This window comes from Chaetodon auriga, chromosome 12 (assembly GCF_051107435.1).
Source record: "Chaetodon auriga isolate fChaAug3 chromosome 12, fChaAug3.hap1, whole genome shotgun sequence".
Classification (NCBI taxonomy): Eukaryota; Metazoa; Chordata; class Actinopteri; order Chaetodontiformes; family Chaetodontidae; genus Chaetodon; species Chaetodon auriga.
Window position 1 is genome coordinate 20,770,294 of NC_135085.1, and position 18,225 is coordinate 20,788,518.

The following is an 18,225-nucleotide window of genomic DNA, read 5'->3' on the forward strand; positions in this document are numbered from 1 at the left end:
ACCTATGGACAATTTAGAGACCAATTAACCTAACGAGCATGTTTTTGGTCTGTGGGAGGAAGCCGGAGTGCCCGGAGAGAACCCACGCATGCACGGGAAGAACATGCAAACTTCACACAGAAAGGCCCTGCTCCTACTCCAAGTGTTTCTAGGGCAGCTTTGAATTTATGTCTTAGATAGGCGTTTCAGGCAAATTGTACAGCAATGTACTTTTGTACTTTCAGTAAATTTTTGAACGCAGGACTCAATATTTTTATGCTTCTTCCACCACTGCTTCCTGCAAAGAATAGATGGGGATGTTTTCCATTGTGAGTGGCAACCGAGACCATTGGTTGATAATGGAAATCTGTCTCCTGCATTATGGATTTCTCCCCATGAGATTACGAGCACAGAAACCATAAAATAAATAGCTGTGCAGGAGATGACAGAAAACTGGGTGAGCATGTGAAAATACTCCTCAAAAAGCAAATCACAAACAGAAAATGAAGGAAAAATAACTAAATAAATGAAAATAAACAAGTTACGAAGCAACAAAATATACAGGGAGGCAGCCGGGAGAGAGAGATTGATTACTGATGCACAATGGTGGCAAAGCCTTAGAAATCTCTGAGTGTGATAGAAAAACATGCCCCCCCCCCCCCCCCCCGCCTTCCTGTCTCCCTCCAGCTGTCACTATCTAAAGAAAGCAGAGACTCGTCTTTGACGCATTACGCCAATGAAACTGTACAAAGTCAAAGGTAAACCCTGTTTATTTCTTTGTATATAACGTTACACTAACACTGTGCGACCGTGACTATGGAGCGACAGAAACAGGCCTCTGGATGAAAGAACCTCCTCCGCCTCTAATTTGGGCTCATAGCTCTTATTTAACATCTGCTTTGTTCATTATTTCCTGGACAATACTGGATTTTCAGGCCAAAATTAACAACTTTCAAACAGTTTTCTAGCACGATAAACACAAATATTTTAATAAGGATCCTTTAAATTGAGCTTTTAAATAATAATGAAAACATTTTACGGTGCTGTGGTGGAGAGCTTAGAGTATAACAGGGACATTCTTCATAACTGCAAACTTATCTTAGTTAATTAGAAAGTACAGAAATCATGTAAATACTGATATAGCTAAAATCAGCCTATAGACCTGCAGCCATGAGGCAACTCACAGCTCCTCTACTGCCCATATTAACAATCATGTAACTTTCAGCTTGTCACACACTCACTGTATCTCCACACAGTAACAGGAAAGCTTGTTTCATGTTATTCTCTCTCTCTCTGCTGCCAAGTAGAAAACAGAAAATACTCTAGTGGACTTTTCCCACGCTACCCTGTCCTCAGGAGTCAGTGTGAATCATATTACTTTACGCTTTAATAAAATGATTGCAGGTTTCACTTTTGGGGAAAATGCGCCTCTTGTAAAGGAGGTTCTGTATTTTAGCCATCATGCTGAAATGAGTGGAGTGTGGGGCCAAATGACCACTGCAGATTTTGGCATCCAGAATGCCGTCATGCACCAAAAATGTACCAAATTACCTCGACAGAAAAACCTCAAAAGTGGCAGCCTCTATTTTAGGAAAGATGAAGCTATTTAAATGTATGAAATCCAAACTTCCACCTTGATTATTCCGGTCGGTAAATAAAGAAATCAAGCCTGTATAATAAATTTTCTTCATTTTGAGCTCAAGCAGAGCAGACAACTGAAGCATTTTGGCAACAAGCAGCTGAAAATGATATTAGCCAAATTATATTAGCTAAAATATCAAGTGTAATTAAAACACATGGTTAGCTCACACACTGTACTTTGTTCTTGTTCTAAGAAAAAGCATCCAATACAAAATGTTGGCGTCAAAACTGACATTAAACTCGGCACACAAACACTTCAAATAGTGAATAATTGAGGGGGGAGACAGAGGAAAAGACTGCTATCAAAACCACATTTTTTCATTTTTATTTTTTCAATGCTTAATACCATGGGACAGGATTTTAAGAATGGAGACCTCATTTCAGTCAATATTTGCCTCAGAAGGAATATGTGATTTGTATAATAATAATAATAATAATAATAATAATATAAAGTCTGCATTGTGAGGAAAAGGAAAGGACAGAAATGTACAAGGAGGAGGCACATTTATCCCCAGCTGGACCTGAACATTCCAAGACAAGAAGTAGAAATTACAAACTGAACAGATTTACTTCAGAGGCAATCCAGCGACAGGTAGCAACGTCTTTTTGATGGAAGTTCTTTCCTTTTCTGTTTAAAAGGATTTTTAAAACAACATTTACATGACACCTAACATTCCATTCAATTCCTATTTAAAACAACAGAGAGAGAGAGAGAGAGAGAGAGAGAGAGAGAGAGAGAGAGAGAGAGAGACTAATCTTTTGACTGCCTCTTGCCCATGGTTTTCACTCTGGGTGCATCTTCCATGTTGACTGATAGTATACACCTTTCACACCTTTCACTGTCCCAGCACATTACCTGTATAATCCAGCCATCAAAAAAAAAAAAAAAAAACAGAAAACAAAAAAAAAGGAGCAATCACTTTTTGTCGCCTTTCTTTTCTCAGCCCTCTGTGTGTACTAACCGCGTGAGATTGTAAAAAGGCGACGCCTTCGAATGATGCTGTACAGATGTGTTCACTGTAGGCCACACTACCAATGATATGGCAAAGTCAACAGAAAGACTTCTCGGTTTTTCCAGGCCTGTTTCGTTCCGGAGCCGGGGCGGGGGATACGGCTGGCATGCATCTCCCAGTCTACAAGATGAACTTCCCTAGGAAGAATCCGATGAAGATGGCTGCTATGACGACGAGGAGGGAGGGCAGGGAGGCGGTGCTGGCTTCTCGGCCGAGGAGGCTGGTTGAGTTTGTTGTCATGTGGTCTGAGCGGGGTACCTTTCTCATTCTAATGCCTTCGTCCTGTGACAGAGGAAGAGGAGGAATGAAGGACATGTCAGTGCAGAGCAGAGCAGGAAACAGCCAACAGATCAGCGGAATACCGGTAATCTCTAACAACTGAGTCAAAAACCTCAACCGCGCTCCTCTGAAACCAAAGCCTCTCTGAAGAACACACTATGTCATTTTCACATTGGACACCACTTTAAGTACATGAGCTACAAACCCAAATCCACATCCCGGTGCTCTCTGCCCCATCTGCACAGATTCAGTTTGAAATCTTTGGGGTGGGTGTCTAACACTCCCCCTTTCGGGCGCTCGCAGCTGATCAGAGAAAAGAAATTCCTCATCGATGTCATCATGACACATGTATCTGGCATCGATCGTGAACTGACGGATTCCAGATACGTCTTCTGTTTCATGTCACTGCAGAGCAGATCTTTTTCATTCCAACACTTTTCCTACAACAGAGATTCTTTAATGTCTTCAGACATATGTTGTATTCTTCTGGCAACGGTGTCATTTGACAGAGAGTCCACTTTGTCAGCTGCCTCTTGGCGAAGAGGAGACGCGCAGATCCTTTACACACAGTTTAATCAGCTTCTTCGCTTTGGCAATGTTGAGAAGATGCCTTCAGGGCAGCTGTTCCTCCTGAATGCCAGGTGGATGCGAAAAAAAATGATTATTCATATAGCTGCCATGAATGCATGTATTTTTCCATTAGCAAGGGAGTGTGAATGAAAGACCTGCCTAAGGTCACCTTTTATTGAGCGAGTGGGCTTACTAACTAAATTCATTAAGATTTATCTCAGAATAAAAAAAGCACCTAAACTACTCTTCAACTGTCAAGCTGCAGGTGCTTTGGATGCAGCTGTCGAGTCAATTTATCGCTCGAAAAGCTTTCGTTACTCCACAAACCACACCACAGGCTCTGACAAAACCATATGAAATATAATCGTCTTTATGTTTTTATACGTTATGACATGACTTTGGCTTGGTTGTGGGCAGCCTAAATATGACTGACATCGCACTGGCATCATTCATTTCTCACTCAGGTGGTTGAGGGCAACCAGTTCTCATTCCCAATTTGTCCACTACAAACGCTTTGGACGAGCTGGAGATGAGAAGAGGTTGAGGAGAGAACATGGGGAAAGGAGATTAGCATACAATGTGTGTGTGATGTGATGCATCATCTAATATTAATTATATACATAAAAATAAAGTCAATGAGGGAACTTAACAGTCCATTTGCACACAGTAATAACACGCTACCTGTACCTCTTATCTGGATAAGGAATATGCATGTTAATGCCAGGTAAATACACACAGAAAGCACTGCAATCACAATGTATTTGCAGGACCGGTTGGACCACACCTGGAGGTCTAGCTCGCTTTGTGATTGGATCTCATTTAGGTATAAATGCAGTCTGTACAGTTTGGCCTTGTTCTAAAGAAAACACCTGACCAACATGTGAAAGTCACCAAATTCAACCTCTATAGACTCTACAGACACTACAGGCTGAGCCCTGAAGGAGCAGTATGACATCACCTTTCTGATCTTTGGATCCACTCTAAGCCAATCATTTCCTCTATGGGCTTCTTGCTCCACAACACGGTCCAAAAATCACCTTTGATTTCAGTTTTATTGTGTCATCATGTTATGAATGTCATTTATCAACACGTCCAACCTTTAATTGCCGGTTCTCCTCGACCAGCTTGTTGATCTCAGCTTGCTGCCTCTTGCACTTCTCCAGCACTTTCTTCAACTCCGTATCGTCCAGCGAGGCAGAGACGGGCACCGAGGCTGCCGATGCGTCGCCCTTCACAGAGTTCATCACCGGGGCTGCTTTGGTCGCCTCCACGTCATTCTGCCCGACAAGCAGAGGGAGAGAACCACTGAAGTGAAATCCAGCACGCCCTGAGCTAAGTAGGGAGGTTAGCCTCTAGACGGGAGCCGGTGCCAAAGAAAGGCAGCCTTGTCCGAGACCCACAAGCTCACAGCGCCAGATCAAAGAGACCAGGGAGGAAATGCATCCCTCCAGAAGTCATGTTTGATGTGGCTTTGTTTTGTGGGACAGACAACATGACGGCATGGGGAAATGAAGGGCCTTGTAATGGAAATACAACTACTGTATTGTAGTTGAAGGTTGACAATACACAGACAGGACATGTTATTTTCCCTTGTGCCTTAATCAAAGGCATGAATTTACAGTAGAAGCCCATTAAGGCCCAGGACGTTTTTAACCAAATTATACTGAGTGCTCCAGCAAACTAAGGATGTTCCTTCACAAATCAACAGGAGAGATAAACAAGATTACAGATGTGACCATGTATTTGATGTTGTTTCAGAAACCCTGCACACTGTCAACCAGCTGTTCTCTCAGGTAAAAGAAGTGGTCGACAGTGTGGGGAGTTTTTGCTTCTGTGGTGTGCGAGTACTTTGTAGTAAGTAGTAATTGTTACCAGCTTTGAGCACTTGACAGTTTTTATACTTGCTGGTACACACATATTACGTTGGTACTAAAAACACATCAAAGTTTATAGCCAGCTCTTTTTACACACGACAGAAATGTTGATCCTAAACATACGTTTCCCCATTGTAACATTACACTTCACACTACATCTCCATCCTAGTTCACATGCTGCACGTTACATACGAGCTACACATGCCAAAGCCGAGAGCAGACACCGTACTGACTCAGCAGTCCACACGCTCACACTGTAGCTTCTTAGCGTAAGCTAAATCTGGCCCTGGTGGTGTTTTCTCCTGAACTGTGAGGGCCTGCTGAGCTGTCCAGCTTATCCAAATCCTGATTACTCTGAGGCTCATTAATACAGGCTCACAGTGTTCACAGTCACCAGTTTATAGAGTACAAACTAATGCAATCCATTACAACAGACTGTGATAAATCCTATCTTTGTACAGTTTACAATGGTCAGGTTTATGTCGCCACTCCCTGTAGTTGTGTGTCTCATGTATGACTGTAGGGACCGACTAAACATGAGAAACACGTTTAATGTTAAGCAGTCCAATACAACACCACTACGAGCCAAGTTGAGGTCTTGAACTATTGTGTTCGCACAATACAGCGTTTGATACTTGACCGTAAACTAGTGGTTGGAGCAACCAGCTAAGTAAACACCCACATCATTCAAACTGTTCCTCTGACAGAGCTCTTCTCTCTCACCTTGAAATGGCTTCACAACAGCTGCTCGTGGTATTCACAGCGGACCACTCGGCCTTGATGTAGGCGGCATAGGTGACGTTCGACGTGAAAATGCAAATGCAGTGCAAAAGGTGGCTGGTGTTGTTGTGCTCCTCACCAATCAGATGCAGGCAAAGTATTCATGCACCCGACAACAGAGCACTGACAAACTATACGATGTGTTTTTTTACGCTGAAGAAACTATATTTACTTAAGCGGCCAACTCGCTCTGTTGACCTGGGAAGCATCTAGACCGTTATGTGCCACTACCGACACACTTGGACTTAACAGATGATTAGCTCACCTAACAGCAAAGAGTTTCATGAAAATAATGCTCCAGATCTGCCCGCAAAAATGACATTTTCACCACTTGAAAAAGGGAAGTATTTTAGGTTAGGCTTGGGAAAGACACAGCTGATAATTTATTGAAAGAATAAGCAAGAGAAATGCACATTAAAGGCAAGAAGGAAAACTTGGGAAGCTTAAGTTTTTCCTATTTTTGCACCTGGGACAGGGTGCCTTGGCTGCTTTTTCCACTGTAACTGCACTCTCTACTTATTTGATATTATAGTGATGGATTTTTTCCAAAGTTTTTGCTTTAATGGAAAGCCATGGCATTCTGGAAATATTCAAAGTTGAGCATTCGACTCAGGTCCTTGAGCGGCAAAATCATACTTTAGGATTTGATTTAAATCATTGGAAATAAGCTGGTTTTAATGTGCAGCAGTGCCTCTTACCACTTTATCGTTTTCAGAAGGCAGCTCGAAGACACATCTCAGCTTGGAATCCATGAGATCATCGGGTTTTGCATCTTTCCACTGGTGGAGATGAAAAATGGGCATGTTATTCATCAACTCAAACTGCTAGCAGCTGGATTCTATCCACACACACTTCAACCTACTTCATACTATTCACATGCAACGCAGCCTTGAATCTACATTACATCAACATAAAACATACAAAGCTTCATTTAAATAACAGTTATAATCCCAGCCTCATTTTCCTTCACAACATAGCCACAAACTGACATGCTGTCAAGTGTACGTTTTTCCATTGGTTTAAGGTCTGTATTTTTAGAATGACAAATTTCCATAAAGTCAGCTTCTGAACTCGAAGACATTTGTTTTGTGATTTTTGAAACTCAGTCACAAGGGTGCACGTGGTTAAAAGTGCTCATAAAGGGCAGTAAAATAAATAATCTGCGTGATAAGTGAAAGGTTATCGCACAGAATTCCAAAGAAGTTGAGTAACGCCATGGAATCAATCTGTCTGATAAAACAGTAACCTTATTAGATCCCAGTTTACTTTTCAGAGCCAGTCTGAACTCTGTTCCCCTCACTTCCTAAATTCTGCTCATCATTCAAAACAAGCCAGTTCAAGAACACCTCTGTGGGGTATGTGCATGTTTTACGGACTGACTTAGCCTTTGCTGCCCTCTGGTGGACAGCTGGAGAATGCATCTCAGTTTGTTTGACATTTTTATGATAATGGTCCAAGAACAGGTCCAAGAGCAGAGAGCTGTATGCATAGGACTCTTAACAGCAGAAAACCCACAGAAAACTGTCTTTATCTTTTATAACTGACAGATTTGAGAACAAAACACACACACAAAAGTCATATTGAAAATTGGAGTTTAAAATAGTATGTTCAGTGTAAACACTGCAGTTTAATCATTTATTGTCTTTATTATTACAGTTTTGAGACACTCCAGGATACAGTTTATGTGTGTTCTCCTCCATTCGGCTGTTCACTGTCTATTAAGTGAAGCATATTCTGAGCTGCTCTAGTGGCAAGAGTGCCTAGTTTCCTGTAAACTGCGGTGAACATTAACTTATTGCAACAGGAAACAAAATATTTTTTGCTATAAAATCAGTCTGGAAATCAACCGATTTATCTGCTCTTAAATAATCTCTTAAATCGATCAGCTTCTTGTTTGTTTTGTTTACTAAAATTGCAGCTGGTTTGGACCGTTTACTTTGGTGGGGTCACACTCAGTAATACGGTAAATACTGTGGGGGACCTACACACATAATCCAAATGAAACTGGTTTCTTACACAAGAATACACAAGAATACACTGTAACACCGGTATGTGAGCAAACACTTGTCCGGCTACAACTTCAAAGCATCCTTAGTGGATCTGCAAACATTAAAATGGCTAGTGACTCAACAACTGTTATGAAATGAAGAGTAGGTGCTAAAAGTGGGTTCCTCTATACAACATCTTTGCTAAAAGCCCTGAAAGCCAATGAAAGTCACTCACCAACGAATCCATGTCAGAAACATTTGGCGGGGCAAAAATCGTCTGCACCATGAATTTGTGTTTACTTTTCTCGTTGGGGTCATAGTCAAAGGGCTGTAGCATGACTGTAAATCAGAGATGAACAATGTTAAAACAGTTGAGCAGAGACATCTCTGCAAAGAAAACTGATTACTTAAATAGTCAACATAGTAAATCCAAAACATCCATTCCAGTGAAACACACGACCTCTCTTAAAAATCTAATTTGCTTAAATTTGATACAATTACACAACTTATTTATATAGTTAATTCTATTTAATGTGGAATTCTCAAATCAGTACATCTGACCCGCACTGAATCCGACTGTCATGTTGTTGTCTTTTTCCTTTATTGTTAAATTATTCCATGTGCTTTTGATCATGTTGTCGATCTTCCAAATTTAATTCAGTGAATGTGAAATGCCAACGCCACTGTCCATTTAAGGAGAGACTCCATCCAAAATTGAAAGAGTATCAGTCTCTCCCATGTAGCCTTGATGGATGGCTGCTCCATTATGGAGAACACCAGCTGGAGCCAGCTTGAATTATTGTCACTTATGCTGTATGATGGTAAATATGCATTCAAAGCAGCTGGTTAATCACTACACCACACGACTACCAAGCAACAAACGGAAGCAGTGTGTTTAGTCACATTCTGGATAACACATTTGGAACGCAGGGAGCATGAAGACAGAGGACTAGTGGATCATGCAACTGGACAGGTTTGAGGGACTTCTTTGGACATTTCAACTAACATAACAACTAACACAAACCTAATTTTGCCATCTTTGTACAGACAAAGATGTTTACACACGTTGCTTTCAAGGTTGTTCCACTAATATTCCTGTTGTCATGATAAAGTTCACATGCAACATTTATATTTCACCTTAATCAAATACATCTGTCATGATAGTACTAACTGTGACTAAATGTTTGTCAGTACTCAAAATCTGTTGATTTTTGTTGATGTGTGTGTGTGTTTGTGTGTGTGTTTGTGTGTGTTGGTCTACTTTACAAGTGTCGGTTATGTGTAGGGGATGCTAATGCCAAACTGTAGCAGGACAAATGCTGATGTTTCAGCTACGTTCTAAGTCTATTTAAAGCAGCAGTAGAGGCTTCAGTCTAGCTAAAACTAAGCCTTACGCCTTGCAATCATATACAACAGCCTAGTACACAGCCAACACCTGAGCAAGAAGGGCATCTGACACAGGACAAAGACTAAATTAAAAAAAAAAAAAACTGTCAAAATTAACACTAGATTTTTGTGACAGTCTTAGTGTGACTACTGCAATAAGACTGGTTTCAGCCGCTTCCTTTTAGGGCACAGACACACCCAGCTGATAATCGGCTGCAGGTCATTGTAACCTGTAGTTCTGGCGTCATGTACTGTTGACTCTACTCAACCCTTATCAGCAGCCAATGAGCTGAATCAACACGCTGATGTCTGAATTTGGGTATTCACAAAACTAAAATTGTCCTTCAATAATACAATTTGGAGCATTCTTCATGATTTACCATAATTATGGTTATCAAGAATAAATACAATCACAATAACCTAGTCAGACAACAGTGTTTACCTGGGCTCCACCTTGCTCACCTTACTGCCTTCATTGCATCTTGGCTGGATAACTGCTTTGCATTTAAAAGGTAGCCAGTGACCCTCCAATCAGTGAGTGTCTCATTTGTTTACAAAAATCTCTTGTCGTGTCTATTTAAGACTTCAAGGTATCCTCCTCTCCAGTATCTCTCCTTTTTGGACAAGAGACTCATCTTTGTCAGATGCATTATACAGCATATGCTTCCTCAGCCTTGGGTTACAGGAATTTACATTTGTTAAAGCTAAAAATACTGGATGCCAGTGCTCACTTATTTAACCGACCAAGCGAACACATTGTGCAATTATAAATGATAAAAAAAAAATTGTGTGCAAGTTATTAAATTTGGCCATGGACGTGTCCATTGATGATGAACGGTAGCTGTTACAGCCGTAGTCCACAACTGGTATAGAGGGCAGTTTCAGTTCACATCCAATATGTAGACTGTAACACTTGGGTCACAAGCGGAATGTGAACCGCAGATTTGTGTGGTAAAAACTGCTTCCACATATCACAGCTCGGGGATTTTAACACCTCAGCTTCAACCTAACATGTGGTCTTGTCGACCTATGGCTACATCTCCCAGACCTAGTTTCCATCTCAGGTTTCCCTCTGTCTCTCTGAATCAGCATAACAGTTTATGGACTAAAGAGAGGTCTCTTTCACTAAACTAAACGCTAAAACTCTGACTTAAAACTTACCAGAGATAACGACAGTTGCTCCGGCATCAATGACGCCGCTGTTTGGCCGTACACAGTACCTGCGCGGCGCAGTCGTCTTCACTTTGAAACATACTTTTCTGTCAGAGGGGTTTTTCAGTTTGAGGTTGGTGGTGACTACATCTGTGAAAGGACCTAATGGACACATAATGACAAACACAAGTACATTATTATTTTTGTATTTTGCAGTACATTCCTCTACTGTGCACACACCTCCACAGCATAACAGCAAATGGGAAATAAAAACACCAAAAAATATTCTTATAGCCGTACTTCTCTAATACAAACATACAAAGCAGTGCAGTCTACTACTTTAACATGTCTTTGCTATGATTAACCACTGAAAGAAAGCAGCACATCATGCGCAAATTACATCCAAACAGAGCTGAAGGAGAAACCAAAATGAAATTATCTCCTGCTGCATGAAACTGCAACGGAGACACGATAAGCTGGCGTGAATTGGCCAAATGTAGAGTGCCAGGCATTTAACTTAAATATGTTGCATGTTTATGTAGAAATGGGGAAATTCAATATTTCAAGTTACACCTCATCAGTGAGACAGACAAGGCTGCAGTGTCCTGGTGCCAAAGTTAAAAAATGTCAAGCTACAACTGAATTAGATTAACATGATTAAGACAACTAACTGGATAGTGATTTCCTTGGCTTGAACCTGGATGGCAGGATAGCTTTACCATAAATATTCTAAAAAAAAAAGCAATAGATGAAGAAATAGACAGTACAGCCCTGATATATTCACTTAAATAAGTGTTACTTCTATACATATCAATTATGACTCACATTATATTTTCTAGTATATGAAAAACTGTGTTAGTGGCTATGATTTACTATGGACTATAACTGAAGACTTTTCAGATACTCATTCGTAAGACACGCTATGCATAACTGAAAGTGGAGACAACTTTTCAAAGGTCGCTAGCATTTCCAAGTGGTATCACTGTTGGTGGTGTTGTCACAAAGACAACCGAATCACTTTCCGTTTTCCTTAGAGCAGCAACTACGAACAACACAACAATAACCTTCTCCATTTGCACCATTAAAACAAAGCAATCCAATTAAGATAGTACAAAATGATACTTACAACTAGGGCAGCAAGTAAACAGTATTTTCATAAAAATGGTGAAAAACATCAATTGGTATTTCCTAAAGCCCAAGATGATGTCCTCAAATGTCTTATCTGCCCACAACCCAAAGAGATTCAGTTTACTGTCACAGAGGAGTGAAAGCAGTAAATATTCACATTTAAAGAAAGTGAAAGAATTGACTTTTTTTAAATTACTCAAACTGATTAATTGATTATTACAATAGTTGCAGATTAATTTAGTAGCTAACTAATTGTTGCAGCTCTAATTAAAACATGAGTTTAATTTGCCATTGTAAACAGAGGCCAAAAGATAACATAATCATAAAATAACACTTTTCAAGTATTCATACCAGTGACACTACATGTAAACAATGCAACACACAGTCATCCAAGGAAAAGCAACATCAAATAATTTGTCCGATCGGTACAGCCATCTAGATTGCTACATCACTACTGGCTTGTTCACATAGCACAGATCTGCCTACTTATGTGAAGTTTGGAAACAGAAGTAAGAGACCATTATATACAACAATCTCTACAATTCGCCTGCAAAGCTAATGGTGGATACCTTCAAGATTGATTATGCTCCAAGATCGTGAGATCGCAGACCCCAAGTATAGCCTTTTAGCAATATTTCAAGTGCAGCATAAAATATTTAATCAAGTACACAACCCTGATGAAGGGGCACTACTACCAACAAATGCAAAGCTGAGCTCATGAGGATCAGGACCTCCAAAAATTCCCACACGCCTTGCATGTCTCCAAAGGAGATAGGCCAAATCACCTGATTCAATTATGAGTCTTTATCAGACAGCTAATTTCATATACAGTAGATGACGTCCCATGTTCATTTTGGAAATTAAGGTCCTTCTCGACTCAGGTCATATATCAGGACATCAATAGGTAGTCCTCAATCTTGTGACAGAGTTTACTTCAAATTAAATCTTTAACCACAGTCACCACCACCCAGCTTTGATGAGCCATGTCCTGTCAACAACACAACTGGAAGTCAAAGGTATGCAAAACTCAATTAGCTTGCAAGTCTGGGGGTAAACAAGCCCCACAATCACTGGCTGACATAGGGGGTTATGGGTGAGGTTTACGGATTTTACCTTCTACGCTATATGCCCATTGTCCGTCAAGCGTTTATTCTGATGTCGCAAGTTCTAATATAAACTTGGGTTTCATAGAATTTATCTAATGCAACCAGGGGTATTTACAAATTATCAAGCATTTGAAGGTTGAACTCGTGATAATAAACAACTTCGCCCTCAGATCCTTTGAGGAACACACCCTTGTGAGATCTATTCCAAAGAAGATTCAAATCTCTAGACTGGAACAGAGCTCAAACTTTATATTTTCTCAATTGCTAAACCACTAGTTGTACACATCACAGTGTCATGCGGGGCGAAACAAACAGTGCAAGTTGTAAGGTCAAGACAATCACAATTGACTGGTTGGCTATACAACTTTATTTTGATTTTGTACTGAGAGGTTACACTCCTGCCTGAGAGGTATTTTACTTAGTTCTTAAGAAGGCCAAATAATATGTGATGAAAGAAATTACAACTTTTGTGCAAAGTTACCAAAAGTTTTATCCAATAACTCTACATTATTACAAAATAAACTCTTACTAAATAATCATCAGGTTTCTCTTGTGTCTTGATCTACAAGACTAATCGTGAAAACATCTCATTGTATATAGTTGTCTTTGATGTCACCAGAGTCAAATATGATTGTGATTTGCCCAAAGATACATAAAAACATGGAAAGAAACAGAAACACTTAAAATATTCTTTTCATACTGTTTTACAGCTTGGCTGTAGGTCTGGAGTTCACAAGGCTACACTGAGTCCTCCTTCACACAAAGTGCTCAGAGAGATAAGAAGCAATGCATGACCAGATTGGAGTGGCTCCACCCAGCAAAAGCTAACATGTAGAGTTTATGGTGATGACTGAGGTGTTGTTTTCAACACAGGTGCGTCACAAAGGCATTCCTACAAACCTGAAAAACCTCGACACAGGCACGGTGTCTGCAACATCTGATATTTCTTTGTTCATTCTCTGCTTTTTCCTGAATAGCTTTTTAGAAGCAAGGGGCAAAGAATATAAGACGCTGCCTGCTGTGATATTACCTGGTTATTGTACGAAAATTGTTACTGGAGTGAAGTTTGATCTATTACCATATAACTAGCAATGATGTTGATGGACAGTTAATTAATGTTCATGAGGTTGACTCAGAGCAATAATATGAGTCCATTTCTTAAGATGAAATAATGACCTTCCAGATGACTTGGCACAGTTCAAAAGTACATTGCAGGCATGATAAGTACGGCTTGTGGGGCAAACAGGAAACAGTCACTTTTGACTAATGCACTATCCATATGAAATTATCAAGAGCAACACCTGCACTTTCAATGACAAAGACTAAGGAGGTAAAACGTCTGTTTATTTATCAAACCCTCTTCTGTAACACAAGCTCAACAACATTTAGACCTAAGACAACTGAGCAATTCCTTCCACAAAAGGATTTTAAGGATGTCTGAGATACAGTGCTACACTATGTGTGTTCTGTACACTGTGAGCATGACTAAAACCAATCCTGAAACAGATAAAATGACTGGGAAGCAGTTGTGCGCATCAAATGTACACCCACATAGCCTGCATCCATTGCCTAACTCTGAGATGCCACCTTTGCTCAAGCAGCGTTAGCACCGTCTCTCTCATCTCTTTGCGTGTATGCTGAGTTAGGGTCCCCCAGGCCAGTCCTACTCTAAAAATACCAGCCAAGGAAAGGAGGGCTGCCCCCTCTAGCTTGTTGGAGGAATCCCAACAGAGGCTCTAAAACAGACCAGCTCTCAGATACACGCAGACCGATTTAGATCGGCCTCTGTGACAGTAAGGGAGCTGTGGTCATCTTCCATCTCCTCATATTGCTTCTCAAAGGCAGAATGGAAACGTTTTCATTTCCCTCTGTGTTCCTACTAAAACACAGAAAACATTGAAAACAAATATGTGTGATCCTTTCTCTTGCAATATAGTGGTTTGGAGGTGGTGGTAGTGGTGGTAAACAATTAGACTGGGGCCAAGGCGCAAAAATGAAACTTTCTGCATAACACTTGTATTCAGGCTCCAGCCTGCGTAGACAAGAGGTTAAAAAGCAGAGCTATTCAAATTGTACTAGAGCAGATGCAGTGCTTGTGTAGCTTTAAGTTAACTTGCTATAATCCTCCTACTAAGACGAAATACCAATATATTTGAAACTGTTTTGCATTTTGATTTACATTTCTTCTTCATGCTTCAGATTACACATTTTGTTTGGCCTAACAGAAAAGAACACTTGTTTGATTATTAGTTAATGATCAGTATCAACATCACCTTGGTATAACTTTGGAATATAGCCTTGCATGCAATCCAGTGTACAAAGGGTAAAGATTTAATCTGATGACAGAAAACGTAAACCGTGTGACTGATCAGTAATCAGAATAAGTCTAATTAGTGCAGAATTTCTTAATCAGGTGAAATGAGGTCCATGATCAGATTATGATGGACCATGTCTCTGTCATCAGACTAAATATCACTTATCAAGTTAAGGTTCAGCTGCAGGACAAACATTAATTTATGTATATGGGTATATCTCTTGACCCCTTTTTTTCATGTATCCAAAACAAACTGACTGGACTGAACAGTGCAGTCAGACATCTACTCTCCACCTTTTAACTATGTGAATGAGGAAGTTGACTGTTAAAGCACCAAGAACTTGTTGCATAAACTAAAGGCAAGTTGGATCAGATGCTTACAATCATGTTTTGTTGTCAACAGTATCATACCCTTGCAATTTCAAAGCAAAGCAGTGCCTCATGCAGGAAGGCTCTATTCACCACCAAACATCATGCACCTGACAATCTTGGAACCCATCAGGTATCATCTGACAACGATTTAGCCACTGGTGGGAAAAGCCCATGTATCGGGGCTTCTGGTATAGTCAGGAGAGATCCAGATCCAGATATAGATACAGATATCTCTTCTGTGTGCCAGTCACTGTTTACAGTCCAATAAGTAACGTCACTTTGAAACTTGAAAACATCTTCATACACAACAAATCTACATATGAATGCAGATAAATTTTAAAACGCTGTTAAAAAGATAAATCATTGTCAGACAACAGTTGCTGGGTTCTGAGACTGTATTTTGGCCAATGTGTTCCATGTCTTCTGTGCTTCATGTGGACCGTTTACCTGCATTCAACCAAAGCCCGCTCAAGTGTGATTGGTCAATACTACTCTGACTACCAAAGGAAACGTACCAAAGGAAACATGCATTCATATGTAGATATCTGTTTATAGTGCCCATGCACCTGATGATGAAGCCAGAAGTGGCTGAAGTACTCATGATATAAACAAAAAGTTGATCAGTCTAATAAAGCCCAGGGAGTGAAGGGGTTGGGATCAACATGAGGCTTTCTTTCTTCTTGTCAGTCTGAGGTATCTGAGCTATGTAATCGTTTATAAAGGTGTGACAAATCAGTTGCACATAGAATTCCTCATCACCAAAACATCTCTGCGACGTTACCACACCCAAAACTATTCTGTGGGTCTGGTATTTGAACTAGTGACCTTTCTAACAATCCTGTCAAGTCCAGGCTACAATCAGCATCTACTCATACCTAGCCCTAACCAACAATAAGTCTCACAGGATCAGCAAGACAATGGGCTGAAAGATTCTTGGTTCCATGACAGTGGTATATTCATCAGCAATAAAACAGTGTCTCATTGACAATAATGCCTACAGCAGACATAGAGACCAGGAACTAGGACAAATACAAGACATGCAGAGGAGAATTCCAGGTTTAAAATGAGTAATGCTCATGACAAATAGCTAAAGTGATGTAATTATATTACAATACCATGGCCTTAGCATACTAGCTACACTAAAACGTGTACTCAAATCAGTACAATACAGTTTCACTGCTAGTTGTTACCTCTAACACTTGTAATGGTCACCTAATAACAAGAGCAACAGTTGAAATCACACGAATGTCATAAACTTCAACGCCATCTAGGAGTTTCTGGAGCAATGAGACGAGGTTGACATCTGTGCAAAATGCAAAACACGACCATTTGTCGTTGGAGAGTAGAAAACAATGTAGCTAGATCTCAACTTTTGCATTAGCCACCTAGCCTAGCTATCGTTAGCCAACGCTGGACTGACACATCACTGAACGTTATCACTGCCGGGCAAGCAATCAGTGGTCACCAAATGTGTGGATTACTTTGATTTCTCATGAATGAGGGGTGAAAACAACGCTGTCCGTCAACATATTTTACTACGCAAATAAAACGTTTACGGGAGAAACGAACTAACGTGAGCCAAGCGTTGCTGAAAACTGCCTGCCTGTTCGTTATTAACCTTAGTTAGCCAAGTTTGCCTTTCTGTCAGTCACTTTTACTGCCTGACATGGCAAAGTGTCTGCCAGAGGTGTGTCAGGCTGGACGCTGCATTTGTCGGGAAAAAAAGTTAATTTCCTTCCATACTACGTCCGGGTTGTGAGCGGTAAGCGTTTCAGGGACTAGGCTGAGCCCCAAGGAAACAACAGTTTGGCGTCGCTAATACTACTAGCAACAGCATAACGTTAGTAGCTCACGTTGCTACTAAACTCCAAGCACTTGCAAATACGGTGCGTCCTGTGCTCACTATAATTTCGTTTTACAACCACTGACAGTTGTCCCACATTCTCCCACGTCTTTGCTGGGTGTTGTCAGTGAGCTGGTCATGAATGGCAGGCGGTCGAGATGCACGCCACGCCGGCTATCCACGTCACTACAGTGCGAGGATACAGCGGCCCGTCTTGTCCCTGGCTAACTTAAAATGGCGGTGAATGCTAGCTAGCTTGCTAGCAACGAAATTCGCTTGAGGGAGTGTGAAATCTTTTCAGTCAGGTAATTCTCCACCACCACTCGCTGGACATTTCCCACGTCAAGAAATCCTGATTCACCTACCTTTAAATTTGAGGTCGGAGGGAGGGTCAAGAATGAGAATCTGATCCAACTTTGACATTTTAGCTGGGGGGATGCACTTGATTTCGGTATCGGGGAGTAACTGACAAGTGGAAGTCCTAGATCCCCTGCCACTACTGAGTCAAACGCTGACTGAGCGCTGCGCACGAGCATGTGGGTACAAATACTTGAACGCGCGAGCGCACAGCCCTGTTGCGCGCCCTCGTGGCTCAGCACCTGATGTGATTATGGAACAGTAAACTAGTTCAACTGGGCTGACGTGAAACTATTTGGGAGGAAAAACACTTCACAAGATGAGAGGAGTCCTGATTTGACCCTTATTCAGAGAAATTAAGTTTCTTGCTCTGTTTTCAGGTTCAAATACACACCAAAGTCCATTTTGTACACGTACACTTTAGCTAAACATGTGGGAATTGT

General features: G+C 40.8%; 1 protein-coding gene across 1 annotated transcript; it reads right to left on the reverse strand.

The window, feature by feature from the left end:
• Nucleotides 1–1,922: 1,922 nt before the first annotated feature.
• Nucleotides 1,923–17,946, reverse strand: vapal (VAMP (vesicle-associated membrane protein)-associated protein A, like). The gene is made up of 6 exons (XM_076744517.1): nt 17,791–17,946; nt 10,672–10,824; nt 8,360–8,463; nt 6,835–6,915; nt 4,580–4,759; nt 1,923–2,915 (listed from the first exon to the last, which is right to left on the reverse strand). The coding sequence occupies exons 1-6, from the start codon at nt 17,846–17,848 to the stop codon at nt 2,754–2,756; spliced, it is 738 nt and encodes a 245-aa protein (XP_076600632.1). The 5' UTR covers nt 17,849–17,946; the 3' UTR covers nt 1,923–2,753.
• Nucleotides 17,947–18,225: the final 279 nt, after the last annotated feature.

Excerpts from the sequence above, each read along its gene's own strand:
- vapal (XM_076744517.1), bottom strand. The coding sequence starts at position 17,848 with ATGTCAAAGTTGGATCAGATTCTCATTCTTGACCCTCCCTCCGACCTC. Across the intron at positions 10,825-17,790 it reads CTCCGACCTCAAATTTAAAG|GTCCTTTCACAGATGTAGTC; the intron begins GTAGGTGAATCA and ends TGTGTCCATTAG. Across the intron at positions 4,760-6,834 it reads CTTCTGAAAACGATAAAGTG|AATGACGTGGAGGCGACCAA; the intron begins GTAAGAGGCACT and ends CTTGTCGGGCAG.